The sequence below is a fragment of the Sinocyclocheilus grahami genome, unplaced genomic scaffold (assembly GCF_001515645.1).
Source record: "Sinocyclocheilus grahami isolate Dianchi unplaced genomic scaffold, SAMN03320097.WGS_v1.1 scaffold254.1, whole genome shotgun sequence".
Lineage (NCBI taxonomy): Eukaryota > Metazoa > Chordata > Actinopteri > Cypriniformes > Cyprinidae > Sinocyclocheilus > Sinocyclocheilus grahami.
This window is the reverse complement of record NW_015505433.1, coordinates 1,062,517-1,090,159: the sequence shown is the minus strand read 5'-3', so window position 1 is coordinate 1,090,159 and position 27,643 is coordinate 1,062,517. Positions and strand designations below refer to the sequence as shown.

The 27,643-nt window shown below is 38.3% G+C and overlaps 2 protein-coding genes across 16 annotated transcripts in view; both read left to right on the top strand.

Moving 5' to 3' along the window:
* Positions 1-259: 259 nt before the first annotated feature.
* LOC107598708 (poly(U)-binding-splicing factor PUF60-B-like) lies at positions 260-12,609 on the top strand. Of its 4 annotated transcripts, none has more exons than XM_016290112.1 (12): positions 260-359; positions 2,208-2,290; positions 2,507-2,602; positions 3,308-3,397; positions 5,216-5,266; positions 6,452-6,613; positions 7,307-7,399; positions 8,270-8,483; positions 8,804-8,994; positions 9,197-9,314; positions 11,069-11,331; positions 11,897-12,609. In XM_016290112.1, the coding sequence occupies exons 3-12, from the start codon at positions 2,522-2,524 to the stop codon at positions 12,194-12,196; spliced, it is 1,563 nt and encodes a 520-aa protein (XP_016145598.1). In that variant the 5' UTR covers positions 260-359; positions 2,208-2,290; positions 2,507-2,521; the 3' UTR covers positions 12,197-12,609. The 4 variants fall into 4 exon arrangements, with proteins under 4 accessions (XP_016145598.1, XP_016145597.1, XP_016145600.1 ...); XM_016290111.1 differs by having other exon boundaries at positions 11,894-12,609; XM_016290114.1 differs by lacking the exon at positions 5,216-5,266.
* Positions 12,610-14,978: 2,369 nt separating this feature from the next.
* The window catches only part of LOC107598707 (protein scribble homolog), a 125,861-nt gene continuing 113,196 nt past the window's right edge, over positions 14,979-27,643 (top strand). For 7 of the 12 annotated variants that reach the window (XM_016290098.1, XM_016290102.1, XM_016290100.1 and 4 more), the window contains exon 1: positions 14,980-16,198. In XM_016290098.1, the coding sequence (XP_016145584.1) occupies positions 16,040-16,198 (159 nt within the window). In that variant the 5' untranslated portion in view covers positions 14,980-16,039. Of the gene's footprint in view, positions 16,199-27,643 lie in introns of all 12 variants that reach the window. The other 5 variants (XM_016290099.1, XM_016290097.1, XM_016290107.1 and 2 more) reach the window with 2 other exon arrangements.

Genomic DNA, 27,643 nt, shown 5'->3' with positions numbered 1-27,643 from the left:
CTGGAAAGGCAGCTGAAGTGAGTTCTGCTGGTTTGCGATATAAAGCCTGCAGGGGGCGTGTCTTGGCTCAAATACCAGTCTTTCTTGTACGAGAATCACATTTTCCACATAAACAAACAAATAAATACGCAAATATTTCAAAAGTAAAAACGTTTTTCAAAGGTGATAAGCCTAAACAATATATTCCTAGTATTCGGCATGATCCAGCGACCCTGACATCAGCGCTACCTGCTGTTCTAGATCACGTGACCAGAGTGGTGCAGCGGAAGCCGCGCGCCGCTCCAGGCTCTGCTGTGCTTCTGTGGTGTTGCAGAGTCCTCAATGTGGATCACTACATGGCGGTAACGCGGAACACTGCGGTAATGATGATTACCTAACACGTTTACTTCAATATAGACGTATATTTAACATCTCCGTGGTTATAGTTAACACTGGGTGAATTTAGTCAAAATAAACTTTTTACCGTTTCAATATATCTCAAGTCGTGGAAACACGAGGCCTGCATGAAAGCTCGTTAGCTTCTGTTCATTGCTAACCAGGCTAACGTTAGCAGCATATTGCTGTGTGTTTTCTGGGTTATGTAGGATTTACCTAATATTACAAAACGACTACAGCTTGTTTGAGACGCATGTTGATAGTAAGGCCATGAATCCTGCACCGGCTTGCCTAAATCACTGTATTTAGCAGCTGTAAGTTAAGTCAGCTAACGTTAGCACCGCTGCTGATGTAATGTGCCAGCACAAGCGCGCCACTGCGTGTCTTTAACCTCTTTGTTGATACAGCTAGTTTGAAGATGCTAAAATTCTCAGTTCAATTTAGTGATGATAGTGTGCGTACACTAAGCCAAGAATGGCAGAAAAGCCCAAACGCAAATGTAGGTTCCTACGAGTTGTTCGGTTATGCTGTGTTTTTTGTAAGGTTTTTAAGTGAACACATTTTTTAGTATGAATACTATTGGCTTGTGAATCAGGTTCATGATTAGTCTGATTGGACCAGTTTGCATCTTGCAGAGGAAATAATCTAGTAGAAAGTTAGATTTAGGAAATAATCTAGTAGAAAGAACACAAAGAGCGTACAGTATTTTAGCACCATGCTACTGTCAGGAAAGACAATGTAGGCTACTACTGATACTGGAGATATGATAATGACCAGCACTTGCTTAAAGGCGTAGTTCCCCCTAAAATTCTATCGTTACTTATTTTTAATTTAATTTTTGTTGTTGTTTTCTTTTTACAAATCTGTGTGACTGACTTTCTCCGTGGGAACACAAAAGGAGATTAATTGGGTGAAAGTCAATGCTGACTGAGACTGTCATTCTGCCTTTACCCTTTTGTGTTTCATGGAAGAAAGTAGGCCCAATCCCAATTCTACCCCTTGGCCCTTCCCCTTTCCCCTACCCCTCCGTTTCACGCGTTCCCGTGAAGGGGTAACGTTAGGGGTGTCTCGATTCTCTTCTGGTTGGAGGGGTAGGGGAAGGGCCAGACAGCCCTTCAAACGAAGATTTTTCGGGACCACAGTTCAAACGAAGGGGTATGAGTTATCTCAGTGTAAACCGGTTAAGAAAAAAAAAAGTAATCATTTGTTTTGTTACATTCAATCGTGAGTTCATATTTACGGTCATGTTACTCAAAGAAATGTTAATAACCACCGTAGACATTGAGGAGGGCTAGTACCCCAATAATTAGAAATCGCTAAACCCTTTTCTCAAATATTGCCAATGAGAGAGAGAGATGAAAGTTGCGTGTCTGTGCATTTCTCTTTTTAGAGTGAGTTTAGTTCAAAAACAGTGATTTTTATCCTCTCGTTGCTCAAAAATATAATGTAGCAATTCAGTGTTTAAACTGTTATTAATAAAAGTCGTGGGGCAGCGTTGACAAGTTTCTTTTCTCCTGGATGTGTGATCTGTGCGATCTCTGATATGTGTGTGTCAGTAAGCAGCGCATTAACGATAATTAAAGGCTCTAATTCACACCAGTATAGGTGTGTGTATTGATGTATGATGACGTGTGACCCCATAGTAGTGGTGTCCAAAATTCTTGGAGAATATGTTCACCCCTACCCGTTGATACTCTGTTTCAAGGGACCAGGGGAAGGGGTATAAAATATAATTGGGATTTGGGCCCAAGTCAGCTATCCATAGCTTCTTGTCATTGCACTAGGACAGTGATTTTAAATTATTATGCTGTGTGCATTTCCATGAACCACAGATCATTGTAAAATTGTGAGTGCATTGCCAGCAAGTCTCCACGGCTTCACAATCCTGGTTGACGTAATACGGTTCGCCTCATAGGTAAGCTGCAGAATCTTTCCTTGGTGTGTAATTTACATATGTTTGGTTTTGAGATATATTATATTTATTCTTGCGGTGTCTATTTTGGGCAAGCTATAGATTGAAGAAGTCATAAATTCAGATGTGTGAATACTGAGTTGATGGAATATCTGCTCTGGAAATACTTGGATATGTGCTGTCTTTTTTTATTCCATGTCCATTGAATTGCTTTTTCAGTGAGGCAAAGGTCTGATGATGGAGAATGGACAAGGCACAGGTGCAAAGCTTGTATTACCGCCTCTTACTCCAGAGCAACAGGAGGCGCTACAAAAGGTAATAATAGATTTTTTTTACCTTATTTTTAGACTTTCATATCTTTGTTAGAGACATCAGAGGGAAAGTAGTGGAGCGAGAGGGGGAATGGGGTCAGTACAGGTCACGGGCCGAACTCCAACCTGCGTCACCTGCTCCAGTGTGTCAAGAGCATGTGTGCTCCATCTTAAAATAGATTCTTAATTAAAAGAGTCAAGGCCACAGGATGCTTTTCCATAAGTCAGATTGGAGCTTCTTTTTTTTTTTTTTGTAGATTTCTTTTTTTTTGAAGACTTGACCAGCAACCAGTCTCTATTAGACTGTTAGAAGAAAATTGCTCCCAACAAGCAACAATCCATTATGGCGAATTAAAGGGTTAGTTCACCCAAAAATAAAACAATTCTGTCATTAATTACTCACTCATGTCGTTCCAAACCCGTAAGACCTCCGTTCATCTTCGGAACACAAATTAAGATGTTTTTGATGCATTCTGAGAGCTCTCTGACCCTTCCATAGACAGCAAGGGTCCTTAACGGTCATTAATGACATGAGTGAGTAATTAATGACATAGTTCACCCAAAAATGAATATGATCTCTTTAAAGCTAACAAATTGACATTGTAATAAGCAGTCAAATATGTAGCACATGAAAACTGGGTAAAATAGTGACCTTATATTGATATAAACTAAATAACCTGTGTTAATAGCCTGCCTCTCTCTCTTTTAGGCTAAGAAGTATGCCATGGAACAGAGCATCAAGAGTGCTTTAGTGAAACAGACCATCGCCCACCAGCAGCAGCAGCTCACAAACTTACAGGTGAGCCAATATTATGATCTGATTATGCAGAATGCTTTAAATGTGTTACAATGTAAATGTTGTTTTCTTATTTGAGATAATTTACAGAATTGAAACATTTGAGTGTCAAACCAGTAGTTTCACTGAAACTACAAAGGTGTATGATTTATAATGCTGAATTGACAGAAGCAAGTCTGCAAAAAAGGAACTGATCTTTCAGACTTGCATATTATTTCTCTTAATATTGGGTGATAGTCTTTTAATTATACATTAGAGATTCAAGAAAATTCAGGAAATTTTAAATGATCTGTCTTTTTAAACAATGTGATATCTATAAGGACAAATCTGTGAGCCTTAAAGGGATAGTTCACCCAAAAATGAAAATTTTATGTTTATCTGCTTACCCCCAGGGCATCCAAGATGTAGGTGACTTTGTTTCTTCAGTAGAACACAAACAAAGATTTTTAACTCAAACCGTTGCAGTCTGTCAGTCATATAATGGAAGTGGATGGGAATCACAGCTTTGAGAGTAAAAAAACATACACAAACAAAACCAAATTAAACCCTGCGGCTCGTGATGATACACTAATGTGTAAAGACACGAAACGATCGGTCTGTGCAAGAAACTGAACAGTATTTATATAGTTTTTTACCTCTGATTCACCGCAATGTCCGAACTGTCCTGAGCGCATTCTCAGATGCAGACTTAGTGCATTACCGCCACCTATCTCTCAAGTGGACCATTGACACTCTATCTACAATCTCAATTAGGAGTGTCAATGGTCCACTTGAGAGATAGGTGGCGGTAATGCACATATAACTCTGCGAACGTGCTCAGGACAGTTTAGACATTGCGTAAATCAGAGGTAAAACATGATATAATTACTGTTCAGTTTCTTGCACAGACCGATCGTTTTGTGTCTTTACACATCAGTGTATCGTCACGAGCCGCAGGGTTTAATTTGCTTTTGTTTGTGTATGTTTTTTTTTTACTCTCAAAGCCGTGATTTTCATTCACTTCCATTATATGACTGACAAGACTGCAACAGTTTGAGTAAAAAATCTTTGTTTGTGTTCTACTGAAGAAACAAAGTCACCTACATCTTGGATGCCCTGGGGGTAAGCAGATAAACATCACATTTTCATTTTTGGGTGAACTATCCCTTTAAATTCCCATTGATAATGGCAAGTTTTTACACTTAGGTGGTCAGGTTGTCTGCGTTTTTTTTCTTCTTTCACACATCACAAGTCTTGTGAATGCCCTATTTTATTTGGTCAGATTAGCCTCAAGATTAGACTGGAACAGTCCACTGGAATAACTCATCATGCATTATTTTATTTGCCCTCCCTCTCTGCCAGTTTGGTTGAGGTCTGCTTTTTCTGGGATTCTTGCTTGTTACTGCTACTCCTAGATTAAGTGTGTTTCTGTTTGATCAAAATCTTTAAATCTAGAAATTGTACACAGTATGTACTGCACTACCCAAGCAGACATCTTGATGTCCGAAGAGTCAACAGCAGATGAGTTACCTAAAGGAAACCTACACAACCCTATGCTCAGTTTATTTATTGACTTTGTGAACGGATGGAAAATCTGAGCAGCCTACTCATTGCCTTTGTGGAAAGTAATGCCTATTAGTATCTCTGTTGCTTTAATTGTGAAATGTTTCAGGTCAGCTTCAGTCAAATTAAGTGGTGTTTTTAAGAGGTGGGCACAGTTTAAAGTTGAATTCGGAGGCATTGTCCAGTCAGAAAGACTGTCTGGAATACTATGTCTGTCTGCAAAGGATAAAAGAGATATCTAACCTTTTTCAGCACTTTTCCATCTTTACTGTGTTTCAGATGGCAGCAGTGACAATGGGCTTTGGAGATCCTCTCTCATCTTTACAATCGGTCAATAGATTAACTATTATTTACCTTCTGTACGCGTTTTGGCATAATGACCGTTACCCTTCTTTAACTGCCATTGGTCTGATACACTAGACATTTGCAGCAGCATATTTAAAAAGCAGACATGGCTTTGTTGTGAATGAAATGTTTGTTTTTGGTCTCACATTTTATTAAGCAGGATGCAAGATGATATAACATGAACTACCTCCATGAACTGACTGTACTGTTTCAGTGTTAATGAATACCCTAGGATATGTTTTAGATTACAGGAACAGAATAGAGGACTTTAAGTATGATAATTACACAGGACATTCTTCATTTTCTGACATATTTGCCATTCTGAATCACTGCATGGCCACCTGTGTGTGTGCCCTCATGTCACTGCTCATTGATTGAAGTTTATTTTTCTACCTGAAGATCCATTTGTCTTAAGAAATCTTGTGGGCATTGTGTGTTGTGAATGGAGTGGATGATCCATTTCTCCTTTGTGAATATGCTGTGGCATATAAATGTCATCTTTGTCTGCTGTAAAAGAGGGTTAGCGGTCACTACGACAATCCAAATTGAATCTGCCTAAACTTTAAACCTTGTGTGTAATCGTATACTTTCGTCATGTGGCTGACATGCAATCCAAAACTTGAATCATAAGTAATAATTAAACAATGATAAATGTGTTGTTTGGTTGGACTTAAAAGTGTAAAACGAATAGATTTGTGCTGATTCTCCCTCAACAGTGATCTGATATGTAAGTCCAAAAGCTCACCTCATGAAAAGAGAACTGATTTCACCCCCAGGGTATTTAGTTGTGCTAAGGGGTTACTTTCACATGTTAACTATTCTTGGACAGAATTAATGTCAGTTATAACTCTACATGTTATAGTCTGCAAGCACTCACACTAATTTAGAAACATGCAAGCAGCACTCTCGAAATGGTAAGAAGGGGCTGTGCCACATGTTCCTAATTCACGTTGCTGTGCTTGTCGTTAATGGTAAGTGATGTAAATAATGAGTAAGCATAGAGGACCAAAAGAAGTGGGAACTAGTACTAAAACAGAAGCTAAAAAAACGTTTAATCACTTGCTATATTTGATCTCATTGTCTTTGGTGCTTTGTGTTTTTTCCCCCCTTCTTTTTATTGTTCAGTAGCTAATCTTCTCTATTGTTGTCTCTTCCTTTCATGACCACCAGGTGGCAGCACAGAGGCAGCGAGCTCTGGCCATCATGTGCCGTGTGTATGTGGGCTCCATTTATTACGAGCTGGGGGAAGATACCATCCGGCAGGCCTTCGCCCCCTTTGGTCCCATTAAGAGCATTGATATGTCTTGGGACTCTGTCACCATGAAACACAAGGTATGCTATGAGCCAGGTCTGAGTCATATTTTGTCCAAAATGAATTAAAGGGGTCTCATTATGCTCATTTACAAGATGTAAGACTCAGAATGTGCCTGTGACATTTCAGTTTAAAATACCACACAGATCATTTATTATACCAGGCTGTAAAATGCCCCTTTTTGGCTAGAAGCATAAACATGCAGGTTTCGTGTGCATCTCCTACAACAACTAACAAAATATCTGTTTGTTTTTGATTATCCTCTCTATCTCTAAAGCCTTGTCAGTTTAAACTTCTGATCAATGTGTTTTTTTGAGCACACACACAAAGCGGGATTTGTAGAAAATGCATAAAAAAAAAGCATAATCGGACCCCTTTAATACATTTGCAGTCAGTAGTGGTTTTTGTTGTATGTTTATGTTCAATAAGTAACTGTTTGATTATAGTCTTTTTACTGTAAATTAGTGACTTTAAAAAAATGCTTAATATTTTAAAATATTATTTAATCCTGTGATTGCAAAGCTGCATCAGCAGCCATTATTCCAGTTTTCAATGTCACATCATGATCCTTAATAAATAGTTCTGATATGCTGATTTGGTGCCATCTTATTATCAATGTTGAATCTTACTTTTGTCAGATTCACTGTGTTCTTAAAGGCTGATGTCTCATAGGAAGCATGTAAACCGTGTACACATTGATAACTCTGTCTCAGGGCTTTGCCTTTGTGGAGTATGAGGTTCCTGAAGCAGCTCAGCTGGCCTTGGAGCAGATGAACTCCGTTATGCTGGGTGGAAGGAACATTAAGGTGGGTTACAAACAGGACAATCAGCCTTAAACTCCCGTTTAAACAGCTCACTGACAGTGAGCTATTTTTTTCTGTTTTGTTTCTTTTGTGTGTGCATGACTCAGAGAAGCTGTCAGCAGACTTAATGTAGATCTGCCAGTATCTGTGTTGTGTGTTTGTGTGTTACCTTAGTAAGTACTCTTGTCTTCATGTGCATATCTTTCCTCTAACCTGAATGTGAGTGTATGCAATGCCATGCTTCCATACTGTCATACTGTTTGTTTTCGGAGCTCCGTTTCTCTAGGAGCTGCAGAGGGAGCGTTTGTTTGAGGCAGGCTCTTCTCTGTCCGGGATGTGCTGATGATGGGCTGCGCCTGGCTGGTGTTTGCTTGGCCGCCCCAACTGCAGCACAGACACCACCAATCCACAAAACTGTTTTTTAACAATCACAGACACATTACAGTCAAGTTTTTTTTTTGCTGTTCTCTAAAACATCCATGCTCTCACAGTGACCAGTACTATGGCTATGGGCTAGAATTAGCTAATGTTAAAGTACTATCATCAATATATTTTTTTTTCACTTATGTTTTGGTTCTATTCTGGCACGAGTTTGTAAAATAACATAGATATTTGAGACCCTTGGGTCTCAGAACATATTTTACATGTATGTAAATAGCTAGCTTGGAGAAAAGGCTTTTGATAACTTTATTTGTTAAAGGGCTGAGCTGCATTATATTTGATCTTTTACTGTACTTGAGTCTCTTTTCAGACTGGTTCAGGTTATTTTTTTTTTTCCTTTCTCAACCACTTTTGCATTTACATACACTAGCACACACTCATTCCTTCATACACTTACACTTAGTGGCCCCTGTGCTGGTATGTGTACTGTAGGTGGGGCGGCCAAGTAACATTGGACAGGCGCAGCCTATCATCGACCAACTGGCAGAGGAGGCACGTGCCTACAACCGAATCTATGTAGCCTGTATCCACCCTGATCTATCTGACGAAGACATTAAGAGCGTCTTTGAGGCCTTCGGAAAGATTAAAAGTTGTATGCTGGCACGGGAACCCACCACAGGAAAGCACAAGGGCTATGGATTTATTGGTGAGCCGTCTAGAAAGCACTGTAAACCCTATGTGGAGAATGAGTCATTGCTGTATGTTGTACTTTTGTGCAACTGACGATTCGTTTCAAGAGTTTCAGCATCATATGTTAATGAGATGTCTTTCCAGATCCAGATATTTCAAGTGAAGTTCACGGAGTTGTGCTATGCTTTTTATTTAGACATGGCCAGTTGAAGTATGCAAGATTAATGCAAGAATCAAATGTGTAGACAGATTCCTAAAGCTTCCAGAAATGTGAGATATGAAAACTTATTGTAAGCCTAGATTGAGGAAACGCTTTCTCCATTTCATCATGGGTAGAATATGATAAGCCTCAGTCATCGCTGGATGCCGTCTCGTCTATGAACCTGTTTGACCTTGGAGGTCAGTACCTAAGAGTGGGGAAGGCTGTTACTCCTCCCATACCTCTGTTGACACCTACAACCCCTGGAGGTCTGCCTGCTGCTGCAGCTGTGGCGGCTGCTGCTGCGACCGCCAAGATCACTGCCCAGGTGAGAATTAAACCTTAGATCAAGCTGAACACTAGTTTAATACTATTATAGGAAAAATTGGTATATCTGAGATTTGGTAGTTTTCAGAGAAGTTGTTGTTGATGTGCTGATGCAATTACAGCTGTGTTATGCATATGATTGATCAGGGATTTCACATTGACATGGAAGCAAAAGTTTTCACATTGCTTTGATGCTGTTGCAGGAGGCTGTTGCTGGAGCAACAGTGCTGGGATCTCTCGCTTCACCAGCACACATTCTCAGTCAGCACATGGGACTTCCACAGGCCGTACTGGCTGCCCAGGCCCCTGGCATAATCACAGGTCTGCAAAAATCAATGAACACATCTTTGAAGCTCAATGCAGTTTGAATTGAAATCTTAACCCCCCTGAAGGCCTGTGCACATCAAGATGATTTTTCAGTGTGAATAACGTTTTACATAACATTTGTTTGAGCGAACAGCTGTTAATGCATCTGTTCAGACCAACATAAACATTCTTGTGCCATCAATTAGGGATGCACCGATTCCACAGCTGATATCGATACTTTTATTTTTTGGTACTTACGGATACCGAGTACCAATACCTGTATTTTCACTGCATTTGTGATTTAAAAAAAAATACTGGGTAAAGAAACCAAAAGAATAATGTTAGTTGTCTTAGTTAATTTAGCAAATAGATATTTCCTTAAGTTATTTTCACAGTTAATTATGCCCATTAAAATGTATTCTACAAACTTTTGTTACTTTCACTGTTGTTCATTTTTTTGCTCTATGGTACTTCATCTTTAATTGAGAGCTGCTCCATTGCTGCCGCGGCTCAGTACTGTAATCACAAACCGTTTTCCTGTAAAAATGCAAGGAATCACTTGTTAGCCTATACATAGATCTTGTAACAGTGATGAACCTATTTTCTGAAACGTAAGAAATGTGCTGCGACTTATATTCCAAAGCGACTCATGTAATTCAATTAATGTCAACAAGCAAAACATGCCCAATGCGCGCGCACATTTGTATTTGTGCAGGATGAGATAGACAAGCATAGCCTAGCGCATTTCACACAGGCTGCTAGATTCACTTTAAATAAAGTTGTGTATGCTTGACATTTAAAATAAATGTTGTCTATAGTGAATGCTCCTAATATATTTGTTTGTTTCAAAAATCAATCATCAGCTATACAGGCATTAATATTGTATGTTTATATTAATTACATGTACTTCATAGAAATTCTTAATCTCTAATAACTTAATTCTGCTCTCTGTTGTCTGTGTTTCTTTGTCTGAACACAGCACTGTTCACATGCTGTGTGGTAATGGCTTTTGGTATCTGAGCATTTTAACGAGTACAGGAGCTCAGTATCGGGCCTGATATCAGTAAAGGTGCATCCCTACCATCAATGCAACAAGTTTATTACAGAGAGGGGTTCTATATCGTCCTCTCCATTGAACTGCTAAGTGAAGTTGCCAACCAGTAAGATTCAAGCTTTTGGTAATTTTATTGGTCTCTGATGTTACATAAAACTACAACTTGGTGGCACTTGAGCGTAAGTATTTTGCTAAGTGACCATGAATATCAGAGAAAGAATCCAGAACTGGATCTCTTTTTTTTCTGTACTTTTGTTCCATTTTGTTTGATAAACTCCATAGCAAATACAAAAATCTGAACAGCTAATTGAAAATATAAATAGTTAGTTTTTTTTCTTTCTGACAAGTGGGTCAGAAATGGAAAGTTGCGCATCACTTTGTACATGAGTATAATCTGGGGTGTTTCTGCTTTTTTAAAAGTGCCACCTACTGTCAGAGTGTGAATTTGCATTTTCATTCAGCCCTGCTGTTTTTTTGTTGTTGTTTTTTTACGGCATGCTAAAATTGGACCAAATATTCTTGCCGAACATTTGTGTGTTAGTTTGAACAGGTACCATTACAGCATCTTATTTACAGCAAACTTTCAGAATCATGAAAATCTAGCTGGTTGAAGCTATCATAAAAATTAAAAAGTTCTAATATTGTTCTGTAAAATGGAAAATTGATAGAAATGTTATCTGAATCTCTCATGTCTCTTCTGTTATCCATTTGGTAGGTGTGACACCTGCTCGCCCCACTCTCCCTGTAGTCCCTCAGGTTGGTTTGGTCAACCCAGTACTAGCATCCCCACCAGTCACAGCCTCTGCGTCTGCAGGAACACCAACATCTGCAGCACAAACACATACAGAAGTGAAGAGAGAGGAAGACAGCAGGCGGACTGAGGATCAGAGTGCGCCAGTCGGAAATGGACAGGACAGTGAACTAGAGCAGCTAAGCGTCAGTGCAAGTGGAGGAAAACAAACAGTCATGCAGTCAAAGGTTAGACAGCATTACCTTGGTTGGATGTTAAAGATTAGAGACACTATTGCAAATTGGTCAAAGTCATGAGAGTAAGTTAAGTTAAAATAATTTTTTATAAAAGACCTAAAAGTTTCATATATCTAATTTTTGACAACTGTCAGGAAACATTCAATGAACAAATAAAAAGTTTCTGCAAAGAAGCCAAGTTCAGAAATGTTATTAAAGGCAATTCAATTAGTGAAATTGTTGTCATTTTTTTCTCACTCTAATGTTGTTCCAAACCTGTAGGGATTCCTTGCTTCTGTTGAACACAAAAGATATTTTGAGTAATGTTGGTAACCAAACAGTTGCTGGTAGCCATTGACTTCCATAGTATTTTGTTAAGTCAATAGGGACCATCAACTGTTTGGTTACTAACATTCTTCAAAATATCTTTTGAGTTTAGCAGAAGAAAGAAACGTGTACATATTTGGAACAACTTAAGGGTGAATAAATTGACAGAATTTTCATTTTTCAGCTAACTATCCTTGTAATATATCATGTCAGTTACCTCTTTTTTCTATCTCTCTTTGCCCATATGCAGTCAACAGTTATGGTGCTGCGCAACATGGTGGGCCCAGAGGACATTGACGATGATCTGGAAGGTGAAGTGATGGAGGAATGTGGGAAGTATGGTGCTGTTAATCGGGTTATCATTTACCAGGAACGACAGGGTGAGGAGGACGATGCTGAGATAATAGTGAAGATCTTTGTGGAGTTCTCCGATGCTGATGAAATGAACAAGGCCATCCAGGCTCTCAATAACCGCTGGTTTGCAGGTCGCAAGGTTGTTGCGGAGTTGTACGATCAAGAGCGTTTTAATATCAGTGACCTCTCCGCATAAGACTGTCCTGAAATGGCCACTGGCCTTGTCTCTTGGCGCTCAAACTCACTCAGCTTTCATCACTGCTGCTTGAGATCCGGGCCTCTTTGAAACTTGTAATTATTTTTTTATTGATGTTGATAGTAATAATATTATTGGAAAAATCCCAATGGTGGGATTTAGTTTAGGACAAAAAACATGCGCCTCATACATTTACTTTGTGTCACCTACTGTGAAAGATTGACATTTTTAACAGTCATTATTTGCGGGGTTTTGTTTTGTAATTTTGAAGAAAAGATGCAATTTTCCCCTTTCCCACCCTACTTTTTTACAAATGGCAACTTTTTCCCACTGACATTGTGTTCAGACCCTAAACATTGTGTTGGTGACATTGGTTCTGGCTTTACCAAAACAATAAATTTCTCTAATATGCAGTGTTGTCCCAGTCTTTAATATGGATGGTTGGATGAGGTCTTAAGGCACTTCCCTGATGTACGTCACACACACCATTATACGCACAGTAGAACATAAGTTTAACTTGAGATAATTGCTGGTGATTTCGTACCAGGAAATGTTTGGAGTTTATCATTTACTGCACAAAATTAGCATGTGCCTATTTGTGTACAAAATTATGAAATTAAAACTAAGTATACAGATACTATGTAGAGTATCACTTATCAAACTATGCGTATGAACATTTTGACCAAGGGTTGAAACCAGCTAAAGTGCATGTTGTTAGCATGTTAATGCTGATTCATATTAAAATCCCTGTATGCTTTTATGTTTAGTGGGGATATTTTTTATTTGAGTAAGTTTAGATGCTTAGAATTCAGAGTCCCTTTGCTCTAGTATGTTCAAAGTGCTAGAAGCCAACCCAGCTGGCTGCTTAGTCATAACTCATTTACATACAATGCTTTCAAAGTGTAGTATTACATACAGTCAGAGTGTGTTAGAAGTGTATTACTGCTCCAGTCCAAATAGTTAGGCTTAAAGACATTAAGTGAGAAATTGATTTAAATTAAACATCAATATTTTAGGTAAGAATGATCTGACAATTATCTATATATCTGTCCTAACAACCACATAGCAACCATCCTGAATACCCTAGTAACAATGACTTAGACACACCCTAGCAACACCTTACCAACAAGAGAGACAGTTCTGTCCTTTAAACAAAGAAAAATGCCAATTAATAATAAATGTGTTTAGATTCAACTGCTCCAGCTTTTAAATCAACAAGTGAGGTTGAATTGTATTAAAAACAACTAAAATTGATAAAAAAAAGTAAACAAGCATAAGTTATATGATCCCCCAAATCATTAGTTTAATAATTATCTATAGGCAAACTGATCTAAATGGTTAGCAACATGAGCTTTTAACAAAGACACAATGCACCAGCAGCCACCCAGAACACCCTAACAACCACATAGCAACACTAGCAACTACACAGCAATCATTTCATCCTAAAACCTTCAACTCTGAGCTTTAGAAATTTTTTTAAATGTAAAACGGCTTCAAACGTCAGGATTTATAAAAGTATTTCACACATAAAACCGCTTCAAAATCTATATAGCTAGATATATATCCTTCCGACGTAAAGCTATTAAATCTACTTCAAACTTTATTGTCAGGCTTCCTCAAGTCAAAATAAATTTAGTTTTGACAAACTTTTTTTTGGTTTAATCTAGTAATATTTAAGTAGAAAAGGTAAGCCTTTCAGAGTTTAAAAAGTCTGATGGTTAATTGATTCAAATATTATAATAATCAAGAATACCAAATCAGAATCTTGAATCATTTGGAATCACAAAATGATTCTGGATTAATTATTTTCAATATATCAGCAGTCAGCACACCCAGTTTCTGTTAAAAAAAATAAAAGAGTTTGAAAACAAGCGGCATGGTCATACTTGCAGCAGAAATACTAAAGGTAATACTTAAGCCAACATGTGGGGTCTTTGAATAGTGTTGGACAAACGGGGGCCAAAAGTTCAAGTCAAAAAGTTTGAGAACCACACACACATACTTTCATTTGTGGTGTACAGGGACTCTCCATAGGCATAATGGTTTTTATACTGTACTATCGCCTTACACCAACCCTACACCTAAACCTACCCCTTACAGAAAACTACTGCCAATTTTTGAATTTCATAAAACACCGTTTTGTATGTTTTTTAAGCCTTTCGTTTTACGGGGACACAGGAAGTGTCCTCATAAACCATGTTTACGTTGTAGTTTTTATTTTATTTAATTTTTTAAATAATGCTTTATTGTCAACAAGTAGCATGTACAGTGCCATATCTCACTATATAACAAAAACATTTTGCATGCCTCAACAAGAAGGAACAAGGAAAAAGAAAAGGAAAGGGAAAAAAAGAGGGTACATAATGTTTACATTTTAGTACCCATGTCATTATACACATCTGTCTCTTTGTCATACACAAAGAGAGAGAGATCAAATTAGTTTTGTAGAATGTTATCTTTAAAGGCATTTCAATATTTGAAATTGGTTAGGCTACTTTAGAAAATTAAAGATAAGTGTACATGTAAATGGAACAAATATACTTGTCTTTGTGAACAATATGAACTAGTTATAGTATTGATAATAACTTCTTTAGAAGACAAATGAAAGAAATATCACATAAGAAAAAGGTTTTGTGTGGTAATAAAAAATAGCTCCAACCACACGGTTCTTTCCGCAGGGTGGCGCACGTGTATTAGCTGGACTTCATCGCTCCCTCTCCTCTTCCTCCAGACTCCTAGAGGTCGCCATCCGGAGGAATCTCTCACTGCTCTGCTGTGTGCGTGGAGTGTGAGAGGCGCTCAGAGAGACTCAAAACAGTGAGGCGGAGCTGGGAGTGAATCAGCGACTGAAGCCTGACTTAACTCAGAACCTCCACACACTCGCTTACAAGAGCAGGAAATTCCCCGGCAGATAAAGCCCAGGAGGGGCGTCGAGCGCGTCCTAAGGCTAACCAGCTATAGGAGGAGGACAGAGAGGCTTGTGACGGATCGGTCCGGACTCGATATCAGGACGGGCAGTAGAGGAGCACAAAGCCGGTGGAGTGTCTCTGGAGCGGCTGAGATCAGCCCAGCACCCCCCCCACATACACACACACACACACACACACACACACCCGGCCTGCTGCTCTTAGCCTGTTGCTGCTGTGATCTCATCATTACAGCCCTCGCATTTCTCAGCGACACACGCGTCTGTAAGTAGTTTCGAGGTGTTTTGTCTTTGTTTAGAGGCTGGCTTGTTGTTTTGTAGCGGTTGGTGGTCTACAGCGCTCTGCAGCTGGCTAATCAGTTAGCTGTAGCATACCGTCGTGTCCACAGCAGCCTCACGGGCACGATGTAGTTTGATTATTGGACCTCATTTTATTAATACAAGACACAACATGCGTGATAAAAGAGCGCGTGACATGAACCAACGAGTTTGGCATATTTAATCTCCGCTTCTTCTCCATGCTAACGCGGAGTCACTTAACGTTATTCCGTGCGACACAATCTCTCGTGTAATTCGACGAGGAGCTGTTTATGCTGCAAAACTGTGTACAGCACATAAAATGTGTGTTTTATTGACTTCACGTGGCTTATGTTGAACCGAACTGAATCTGCTGAGTAACTCGGCTTGTGTATGAGGAGATATTTAATGGAAGGCTGACTGGACTGATCATCTGGATGTCCCCTGCTATCATTGGAGTTAGTGTACATTTGCAGGAGAATCGTTCGCACAGGGACTTTTATTGGACTGGTTTTGGTGGATAAAGGCCAGGGAGTTAGACACGCCAGGACCAGCCTGGATCCCCATCATTTGGCTGCTTGAGTGAGTCCCCGATGCGGAGGGGCTGAGTGCTCCGGGACATGCTGAAGTGTATCCCGCTGTGGCGGTGTAACCGTCACGTTGAGTCCGTGGATAAGCGGCACTGCTCGCTCACTGCGGTGCCCGATGAGATCTACCGCTACAACCGCAGTCTGGAGGAACTGCTCCTGGACGCCAACCAGCTGAGAGAGCTGCCCAAGGTAAGACGCTGCTATTTACACTCATCTCTGCTTGCCATACAGCCTCAAATGTAAATTATGCATAGAGCTGTAGCTGTTGTGATGTTGACACGCATGCATGTGGTTAAACCATGGCTCTCGTTTCAAGGTTTCCCACGGTCATAGAAAGCTTGAAATATTAGGGAAATTTAAGTCACTTTATGTTTAGTTGTAAGATGTTTCATGGGCTAGGAGTTTTCTCTGTTGTGTTCTCTTGGTGTATTTGTGGGTGCAGTATCTATAAAGTGATTGAGGGGAAGACACCACCGGTGAATAGCTTAAATTTTGAATGAAAAGATATCATAATACTTAAAGGTAATAGTTAAAGGTATTTCAGGTACTGGTATTGCAGAGGGGAATACTGTCAACAGATAGACATTTTTAGGAATAAAATGTTATAGAAATCAGGAGAATGATGAATGAACAAAGCCCTCTGTAAAAAAAACAACAACTTGGATTGGAATAGAATTGGAAAGTTTTGTGTATGTGCTACTGTAAGTGCAACTGACCAGCTCATGAGGGGAAAAAGCTCATTTTGAGAAAACAGCCTTTAAAGATATATATTGTAATTGAAATCTTCAGATGCAATTATATAAAGTGTATTAAATTAAATGCTAAAATATTTGACATGTTTTCCTTTCACTAGTCTGACAGAAGACATGGTATGAATACAAAATAGCTCAAAATTGACCAGAGCATGAAAAAACATAGGTTTTGTCAGTAGTGTTTTTTTTTAAGTTCTTATCTAGTAATCGGAACATTTGGAAAAGTAATTGGAAGAGTAATGGCAATTTATTGTTCAAAAGTTGTGGGAATTATTCTGTACTGAGGTTGAAATAACAGTTGTCTATAGTACGTATTCATGGAGTATTTGATGCCTTGTTTGTCGATTTTGTGAGATGTTGCAAGCATATGCTCAGTCCCACACTTAAAAAAAAAAAAGAAGAAATGGCAAAATAGGCTGCTGTCTAAAATTGACAGTCTAGCCTCCTTTGGGGGCACTTTAGCATGTTACACATCTGGCGCTAAACAACGCTAAAAGCTGATTGCTTTGTCCTTTTAATTTGGATTTCCTCTGTGTTCTGTTAATGTGTGTGTGTATGAGAGAAAGAGATCCTGCTGACTTGGCTGTGAATCAAGTCCAGTAGTCTCTACATACAGTAAACACACAAGGAGTATTTTTTTTTTCCTTGAGCATTTACATCCGCTCATAAGAATCACGAGAGACTGTTGGTGGGTTGCCAGAGCTAGCGTTTCCTAAAGTACACTGATAGCAAAATAAGCAAATATGCTTGATTCAACATTAAATCTACTGTATGCCGTTGACAACTACTGCCCAGTCGTTTGAAGAGCTCTTCTGTAGGCCGTTTAATGCCAGGACTGTTAGCATAGCCTCATTGGCAGAAGACTCAATCTGTGTTAGTCAGTCTACAGTCAGCAACACTAACAGGGCTAGACAGAACGGCACAGGATCCTCTGACCATGATGTGGAATAGCTGATCCGAGCGAACAGATCAGGCCCTGAGCTTGGAGGTCTGTGTATGTGTATACTGTGTGCAGACAATTGGCATATGGCTTCCCCTCACCCTGTGGCAGAGAGAGAGTGAAAGAGATGAAAATTCAGGGCAGCTCATGTCTGAAAAAAGAGGTCTGGAGCATTAGAAGTGGTCGACTGATATGTCTCATACAGAGGTTTAGGGAGAGTGTTGGCCGATGTCCGATATATCCCTAATACAATTTTTTTCTTATATAATTTAATAGTAGGTTGGTTGCAAACACAATTGCTAACTTTAAATGAACACTTTAAACGGTTGATTGGCACTAGTTACAACACATTTACTCAAAGTTCACAGAACATTTGTTATACACTTTTTATTTATTGGGATCAGTAGATATTAATAGAAAAAGAGAAATTAATACTTTTATTCAGCAAGGATGCATTAAATAGCTCAAAGGGGACAGTAATTTACATTGTTGCCTAAGATTCTTTTTCAAATAAATGCTTTCCATTCATCAAAGAATCCTGAAAAAGTGTGTCAGTGTTTCACGAAAAAATATTAAAGGGGTCCTATTATGCCCTTTTACAATGTCTTGAATTTGTTTTGGGGGTGTACTAGAACATGCTCTCATGCTTGTTGGTTCGAAAAATGCATTAGTTTTCACATAATTAACATTATTACAATACCTTTCTCCCCATCCTGGCTCAAACGGCTCGATTAGTTCTGGGTTTGATAGGTTCTGGGTGTTTCAGTACTACCCCCCGCCCCTTGCCAAAGCAGCAAGTTCCGTCTGCTCCAGTACAGTTAAGGCTGGTGTCAATATTGCCATATCAATTTGAGCCGGATTCAGACCCCAAGAATATTGAACAAGAGAATCACGCAGAACCTTTGCACACACAGATATTGCTAGACATTAGAGTGGTAACGTTATTGTTGTTGTTTGTTTTTTTTTTGTTGTTTTTTTGCCTAAATCACGTTTTAGATAGTTTGTCAACAACCGCTTAAAAATAACTGCATTTGCAGATAAGTGCATATGTATTATGTTTATTGTTCTTTAATTCTAACATTATAACCAGGGGTGCACATAAGTGGTCAACAGGTCCGCATGTGCGACCAAAATAAAAAATGCGCTGTATAAATAAGTTCTGACTGCGCATTTGCGTATCGACATGGATGACAGCTGTTAATGCACAATTACCATTTTAGATCGACAAACTGTACTGTATAACATTTCTATTCAAATTGAAAGCATAAATCTAGGCTACCCGCTGCCGTTTTCAAAACACAATGCAAAACTGACATTTCATTCACTGACGCTCTTCAATCGGCAGCGCTAAATCCGGAAGCGCATATACTTACTTGCCGGCAACCCGCAAAAAATAAAAGCCTGCTGATTTTAAGGTCGAAAATGATGAAAATTCATATATAAAAAAAAAAAGTATATATTAGCACTTTATTTTTAAGTTTACTATAAAATAATTGTGTTTGTATTTAATACCCCCTTTTTATTCTAAAATATAATAGTATTATCACACGTTATTTTGTTTATTATTTTATTTAAAAAAAACTAATTAAATAAAGTGCAATAATATTATCACTATTATTCATTTCTTTTTTATAGTTATATTTAATAGATCACAATATGTCACACTATGTGCAGTGTGAGTACCAAACCAAATCTCCAGGTTCTCTTATGAGAACCAGGCTGAAAAACTTATGTTCACCCCTGATTATAGCATGAATTGCAGTGAAACTTATACAGTTGAATTTATTTATTTATTATTTGTGGCGGCATATATATGCAAATTAATTCTCTGCCAGCAGGAGGCACTGTTGGAGTGGTAGAGATCAAGGCTTCCTTGGTAACGGCTGTACACAAAGCAGCGCTCCGCTCACAAACGCTGCTTTATCAGACATTACATGCAAGATGAAATAAAAATGATATCCAATTTTCTGAAGACAGTCGGTTTCCTTCAGAAATAATAATCGAAGTGTAAATTCTGCAGATTACAACATTGTCCAGTATTGTACTGTCAGCAATTTATTATAAGAAACGTTTTCATAATTGTAACCTACATATTTACATAATATTCAGGTGCATGCGTAATAACTTGCGAAAACTTTATGCTACAGCAGCACTTCTTCTTCGTCGTCGTCTCGTCTGATGCGCTCACTCAACCAAGCGTTCTAACCACGACCTCGCCCCTCCCCACCCCCCAACCATTCCAATTTCCATAGGCGGGAATTATTTTAATGATATTCTAATGAGCCGCTTTGTGACATCGCAAAACCCGGAAAACAACGCTGTAGTCCAAATGAGCCGTTCGTTGTAGTTCTTGAAAAGGGATTTTTTAAAAACGAAATATCTCCCTTTGGAGTGGACTTTAAGATTTGTAAGTTTGAAGATCTTTTTTTATGACCAAACATACACACTACACACTGACTAAAATTAAAAAAGTGAAAGCATAATAGGACCCCTTTAACCAGCTGTTTTCAACATTGATGGTAAGAGATGTTTCTTGAGCAGCAAATCGGCATAAAAGAATAATTTCTGAAGAATCATGTGACACTGAAGACTGTCTGCTGAAAATTCAGCTTTGACATCACAGAAAAAAAACAATAAAATTAAATAAAATAGAAAAGTTATTTTACGTTGTAACATTTCACAATATTAGTGTTTTTATTGTATTTTTGATCAAATAAATGCAGCCTTGCTGAGCTTCATTCAAAAACATAAAAAAAAAAAAAAAATCCTTTTAATTTGGATTTCCTCTGTGTTCTGTTAATGTGTGTGTGTATGAGAGAAAGAGATCCTGCTGACTTGGCTGTGAATCAAGTCCAGTAGTCTCTACATACAGTAAACACACAAGGAGTATTTTTTTTTTCCTTGAGCATTTACATCCGCTCATAAGAATCACGAGAGACTGTTGGTGGGTTGCCAGAGCTAGCGTTTCCTAAAGTACACTGATAGCAAAATAAGCAAATATGCTTGATTCAACATTAAATCTACTGTATGCCGTTGACAACTACTGCCCAGTCGTTTGAAGAGCTCTTCTGTAGGCCGTTTAATGCCAGGACTGTTAGCATAGCCTCATTGGCAGAAGACTCAATCTGTGTTAGTCAGTCTACAGTCAGCAACACTAACAGGGCTAGACAGAACGGCACAGGATCCTCTGACCATGATGTGGAATAGCTGATCCGAGCGAACAGATCAGGCCCTGAGCTTGGAGGTCTGTGTATGTGTATACTGTGTGCAGACAATTGGCATATGGCTTCCCCTCACCCTGTGGCAGAGAGAGAGTGAAAGAGATGAAAATTCAGGGCAGCTCATGTCTGAAAAAAGAGGTCTGGAGCATTAGAAGTGGTCGACTGATATGTCTCATACAGAGGTTTAGGGAGAGTGTTGGCCGATGTCCGATATATCCCTAATACAATTTTTTTCTTATATAATTTAATAGTAGGTTGGTTGCAAACACAATTGCTAACTTTAAATGAACACTTTAAACGGTTGATTGGCACTAGTTACAACACATTTACTCAAAGTTCACAGAACATTTGTTATACACTTTTTATTTATTGGGATCAGTAGATATTAATAGAAAAAGAGAAATTAATACTTTTATTCAGCAAGGATGCATTAAATAGCTCAAAGGGGACAGTAATTTACATTGTTGCCTAAGATTCTTTTTCAAATAAATGCTTTCCATTCATCAAAGAATCCTGAAAAAGTGTGTCAGTGTTTCACGAAAAAATATTAAAGGGGTCCTATTATGCCCTTTTACAATGTCTTGAATTTGTTTTGGGGGTGTACTAGAACATGCTCTCATGCTTGTTGGTTCGAAAAATGCATTAGTTTTCACATAATTAACATTATTACAATACCTTTCTCCCCATCCTGGCTCAAACGGCTCGATTAGTTCTGGGTTTGATAGGTTCTGGGGGTTTCAGTACTACCCCCCGCCCCTTGCCAAAGCAGCAAGTTCCGTCTGCTCCAGTACAGGTAAGGCTGGTGGCAATATTGCCATATCAATTTGAGACGGATTCAGACCCCAAGAATATTGAACAAGAGAATCACGCAGAACCTTTGCACACACAGATATTGCTAGACATTAGAGTGGTAACGTTATTGTTGTTGTTTGTTTTTTTTTTGTTGTTTTTTTGCCTAAATCACGTTTTAGATAGTTTGTCAACAACCGCTTAAAAATAACTGCATTTGCAGATAAGTGCATATGTATTATGTTTATTGTTCTTTAATTCTAACATTATAACCAGGGGTGCACATAAGTGGTCAACAGGTCCGCATGTGCGACCAAAATAAAAAATGCGCTGTATAAATAAGTTCTGACTGCGCATTTGCGTATCGACATGGATGACAGCTGTTAATGCACAATTACCATTTTAGATCGACAAACTGTACTGTATAACATTTCTATTCAAATTGAAAGCATAAATCTAGGCTACCCGCTGCCGTTTTCAAAACACAATGCAAAACTGACATTTCATTCACTGACGCTCTTCAATCGGCAGCGCTAAATCCGGAAGCGCATATACTTACTTGCCGGCAACCCGCAAAAAATAAAAGCCTGCTGATTTTAAGGTCGAAAATGATGAAAATTCATATATAAAAAAAAAAAGTATATATTAGCACTTTATTTTTAAGTTTACTATAAAATAATTGTGTTTGTATTTAATACCCCCTTTTTATTCTAAAATATAATAGTATTATCACACGTTATTTTGTTTATTATTTTATTTAAAAAAAACTAATTAAATAAAGTGCAATAATATTATCACTATTATTCATTTCTTTTTTATAGTTATATTTAATAGATCACAATATGTCACACTATGTGCAGTGTGAGTACCAAACCAAATCTCCAGGTTCTCTTATGAGAACCAGGCTGAAAAACTTATGTTCACCCCTGATTATAGCATGAATTGCAGTGAAACTTATACAGTTGAATTTATTTATTTATTATTTGTGGCGGCATATATATGCAAATTAATTCTCTGCCAGCAGGAGGCACTGTTGGAGTGGTAGAGATCAAGGCTTCCTTGGTAACGGCTGTACACAAAGCAGCGCTCCGCTCACAAACGCTGCTTTATCAGACATTACATGCAAGATGAAATAAAAATGATATCCAATTTTCTGAAGACAGTCGGTTTCCTTCAGAAATAATAATCGAAGTGTAAATTCTGCAGATTACAACATTGTCCAGTATTGTACTGTCAGCAATTTATTATAAGAAACGTTTTCATAATTGTAACCTACATATTTACATAATATTCAGGTGCATGCGTAATAACTTGCGAAAACTTTATGCTACAGCAGCACTTCTTCTTCGTCGTCGTCTCGTCTGATGCGCTCACTCAACCAAGCGTTCTAACCACGACCTCGCCCCTCCCCACCCCCCAACCATTCCAATTTCCATAGGCGGGAATTATTTTAATGATATTCTAATGAGCCGCTTTGTGACATCGCAAAACCCGGAAAACAACGCTGTAGTCCAAATGAGCCGTTCGTTGTAGTTCTTGAAAAGGGATTTTTTAAAAACGAAATATCTCCCTTTGGAGTGGACTTTAAGATTTGTAAGTTTGAAGATCTTTTTTTATGACCAAACATACACACTACACACTGACTAAAATTAAAAAAGTGAAAGCATAATAGGACCCCTTTAACCAGCTGTTTTCAACATTGATGGTAAGAGATGTTTCTTGAGCAGCAAATCGGCATAAAAGAATAATTTCTGAAGAATCATGTGACACTGAAGACTGTCTGCTGAAAATTCAGCTTTGACATCACAGAAAAAAAACAATAAAATTAAATAAAATAGAAAAGTTATTTTACGTTGTAACATTTCACAATATTAGTGTTTTTATTGTATTTTTGATCAAATAAATGCAGCCTTGCTGAGCTTCATTCAAAAACATAAAAAAAAAAAAAAAATTGTCCCCAAACTTTTGAGTGGGAGTGTGTATTGGTAATGTATTTTTGCCATCATGTAATGCTCACATAAAGTTTTTTTTTATTTTTTTTTAAACACTAATAATTTAATAGCAAAGTTAAGTGTAATATCCATTTTTCATGTGTATTGGGTCAAAGACGAAAAAGGGTTTAAGCATAAAAACAGTAAGTGTAATACTGCTTTAAATTGTTGTTTTTCCCCCCCAAACAATAAATATCATACATTTTCCCCTCATTTACGGAAGAGACCCACTAAAATGTCATTCAGTGTAACAATCTTGTCGGGCATATTTACAACAAAAATCTATTTATGACATATTAAAAGACTAATTACTTTCACCTCAAATACTAATTAGTTGTCATTTTTAATTTTTACAATTTGCCCCTATCCTAGGTTTTGCCCATTGGTCAGTAAGATTTTTTTACTCATTTAAAACACAATTAAATTTAATATGCTCCATTATTCTCTTATAAATTTTAATATGTACACGTCAGAATAAGCATGTTATTTGAATTTTTACATAAATATTGTGTTACGCTGAATGACAATGTAACATTATTTAAACCAAATTTTGACATTTTATTCTCCAAAAACTTATTTGAAACCTTAAAAGTTGACACTTTACTTACTAGGGATGTTAATTTCGGTTAATTTTCCTAACCGACGCTCATTAACCGTTAACCGACAAGATCATTTTAAATTATAATTGAATTGAATTAGAAAGGATAAGTGTCTGTGACCCGTTAAAAATACTAACATTTGTTTCATGAGTAAAAAGCAGCAAACAACAGAACATGAGAATTCACATGGTCTTCATATCACATCACATCACGCACCTGCAGTGCTTCTGCGAGCTGAGAAAAACAAAGCTAGGAGATCTATCTATCTACGTCACTATGTGGAAATATTAGCATAATGCCGCCCAAATGTGCACGCAAAGAAAGAAGGAGTGGTTTCAGGGACAGCAGTAGTGTTGATGCAGCCATGTCAGGGAGATGCTGTGTTTCAGTGCGAAAGCAAAAGCACTTTATTTGGCCTTCCGGAAGCAGATGCAATGAAACAAATCTTTGTGCTTTTGTAAAATAAGCCTATAAAGAAAAATAGGATGCTGCTTTCTACCGTCTGTTTCCTTTCGAAATTGCGCAGCACAAAAATGAACCGAAACTCTGCATACTAGGCTACTTGTTGCACAGTTTTTCTTTCATTTTCTTAATTTAAGTAAAAATATGTTTCTCGTACAGGCCTATTTATTAGTTTTATCATACATATATATATATATATATATCCGCATGCACGCACACAGTTAAGCATTGCTACCTTGACAATGCAGCCTGTTCATTATCATAATAAAATAGTCTATAAATAAATGACTTTTTAAAGGGGTCATCTGATGCTATTTTAAAGATCATTATTTTCTGTATTTGGTGTAACCGAATATTTTGAAATGCTTTAATGTTCAAAAAACACATTCTTTTTCAAATACTGTACATTATTGTAGGTCCTCTATGCCCCGCCTCTCTCAAACGCGTCGTTTTCAACAAAGCCCCCTCCTTTGACAAGCGCAGTCTGCTCTGATTGGCCAGCTGACCCAGTGCATTGTGATTGGCCGAACACCACAAGCACGTGTGGGAAATGTAACGCCCCTTATCATAATCGCGAGGAACAGGCTGCATTGTCAAGGTAGCAATGCTGAACTGTGTGCGCGCATGCGGCACCGGCGCAATCATTTGAATTTTTTCCTTCTAACAGTGGAAGCAACTATCCTTTTAGTCATAAAGATAATCGGAATTGTAAAAGGTTTGCCTTTATTTGTGTACATTCACAATAGAAACAAATCTTTGTGCTTTTGTAAAATAAGCCTATAAAGAAAAATAGGATGCTGCTTTCTACCGTCTGTTTCCTTTCGAAATTGCGCAGCACAAAAATGAACCGAAACTCTGCATACTAGGCTACTTGTTGCACAGTTTTTCTTTCATTTTCTTAACCCTATTACTTACATTTATTGTGCTTTCTATGGACATAAAATCACTTTTGTAAATTTCTTTTGACGTGAACATCTTAACGTCTTTGACCCTATCATATGATGCCCCAACTCACTTGTAGCATTTAAAGGGGTTGATTTTTAGTTTAGTTAATATTTGCCTTTATACTGTATATATATTTGCATTTTTTTCATTAACTTGTTCCAGTTTTCGCAGTAGTGCCCTTTTCATCGGAGTAGTGCTCTGTTACACATTTACTGTAAGACATAGATGGAAGGTCTCAGCAGGCCTGAGCCTATGCTTTTGAGAAGGCCATATGGTGACTCCATGTGTCGCTATTCCACCATGTGCTTTGAGATGGGCTTTAAGCTGCTTACAACTCCTTTCCCAGACTCACTCTGGATGCTCTGCTGCACTAGCTCCTGCTTGTGATGCTCTGTCAGTATAACATCAGATGTCTTTAATGCTTTTCTTAAAGACTGCTTTTCAGCATGGATAATGTCCACATCTTAACTCCATGTACATGGTCATAGTGCAGGATTTGGGATTAGCACTGTACCATGACTCATGTTAATGCTTCTCAGGCCGTGACCCTTTGCAGCTGGGTGTGAGCCGTTGTCAAGTGTTTCAGTATGTTGTGCTGAGGCTGTCTGTAGAAGATAGCTTCATGTAAAAACTTCTGCTTGTATAGACGGGGTCAAATGTGTGGCCTGGCACAGTACTTTAAGCTGAACAGATGGAGGTTTAGGTGCTCTTGTTCACTGCAGCTCCCCACCTGAACGGCTTATGTTCACTTTAATGCTTGGATACGTATAGTTCAGAAAAGCACCTTTATAGCAAGTCTAAAAATAGAAACGTTTGAGTTTAATGCAGGGCACAAAGCAGGACTAAGTGTGGGAAATTACCTCTCAGACAAAACGATGAGCAGCAAATGACTTCGGATCAAGTGTTTTGCCAATTCATATTTTAATATGAGCACCATGGGTGGCTCACAAAGTGCCTTCAGACTTTTCCAGGAGTTGGTTTACATGAGAAAACATGTTGCTAAACAGTCTGGGAACTGAGGCCCCTGTATTGCCACTGATAAAACTGTTAGCCAAAGCCGACAGTATTCGAGGAATTCCCCATCACACCCTCCGAAAACATCAACGTGAAGCTTCCACCGTGTTTAGTCACTATGCAATCTCTAATCCTCGCTGTTTCTGTCCTATTGTGTGACAGTCGAGCACCCGCCTCGTCACAGTAAATTCCTCACTTGGGAGATGTTGAGCGCTAACTGGATTAACCCAGAATGCCCTCATCCACATTCACAAAGCACAGTAATGGCATTAGCTGTAGTTTAATCATTAACAAGTGTATCACACACACATACGTCTGTGGTTTAGGAGGTTCCTGGGGAAGCTTTCAGAAATGTGAAGTCTGTACGTTTTCCCTGAAGGGTTTGGGAGGGTGAAGCTCTCCTTGGCTTTGACAGTTGTGGAAGATCTTGTGACTGGTTACATAGTAGGGTCTTTCTGCTAATCTGACGTCTCCCACCCAGCTGCACATATTAAATGTCCAGGCTTATTATCGCAGCTCTGTCGGCATTGTCCTCCTTTATCAGCCGTGCCTCGCAGTTAAAAAAAAATGCTAGTTTTATTTTAGGTCAAGGTTTCAAGCCTTCCTCCGTTCTTACTGGCACCCAGTACACCTCTTTCATAACAGATTTGTGCCGTGTTGTCTGCAGAACAGGTTTAATCTATGCAGGGCTCCTCCTTGCCCTGCTCTATACATCTAATGTTCATTCATAGGCACTTGTCCAGAAGGTGTTCCTCTCTTACCTGTGAACTACATGTTTGTGCATTGAAAGGGTGTGAAATTATACTTTACATTATATCCTGATGTGTATAAAACAAAAAAAACATTGTATAAATTGTCATTTTTCATCAAAGTATTTGGTAACACATTTTTTAAATGTGTCCTTGTTACACTTGTTACATG

Coding starts and splice junctions, on each gene's coding strand:
- LOC107598708 (XM_016290111.1), top strand. CDS start 2,522: ATGATGGAGAATGGACAAGGCACAGGTGCAAAGCTTGTATTACCGCCT. Junction 6,614..7,306: donor CTGTCACCATGAAACACAAG/GTATGCTATGAG, acceptor ACTCTGTCTCAG/GGCTTTGCCTTTGTGGAGTA. Junction 7,400..8,269: donor TGGGTGGAAGGAACATTAAG/GTGGGTTACAAA, acceptor TGTGTACTGTAG/GTGGGGCGGCCAAGTAACAT.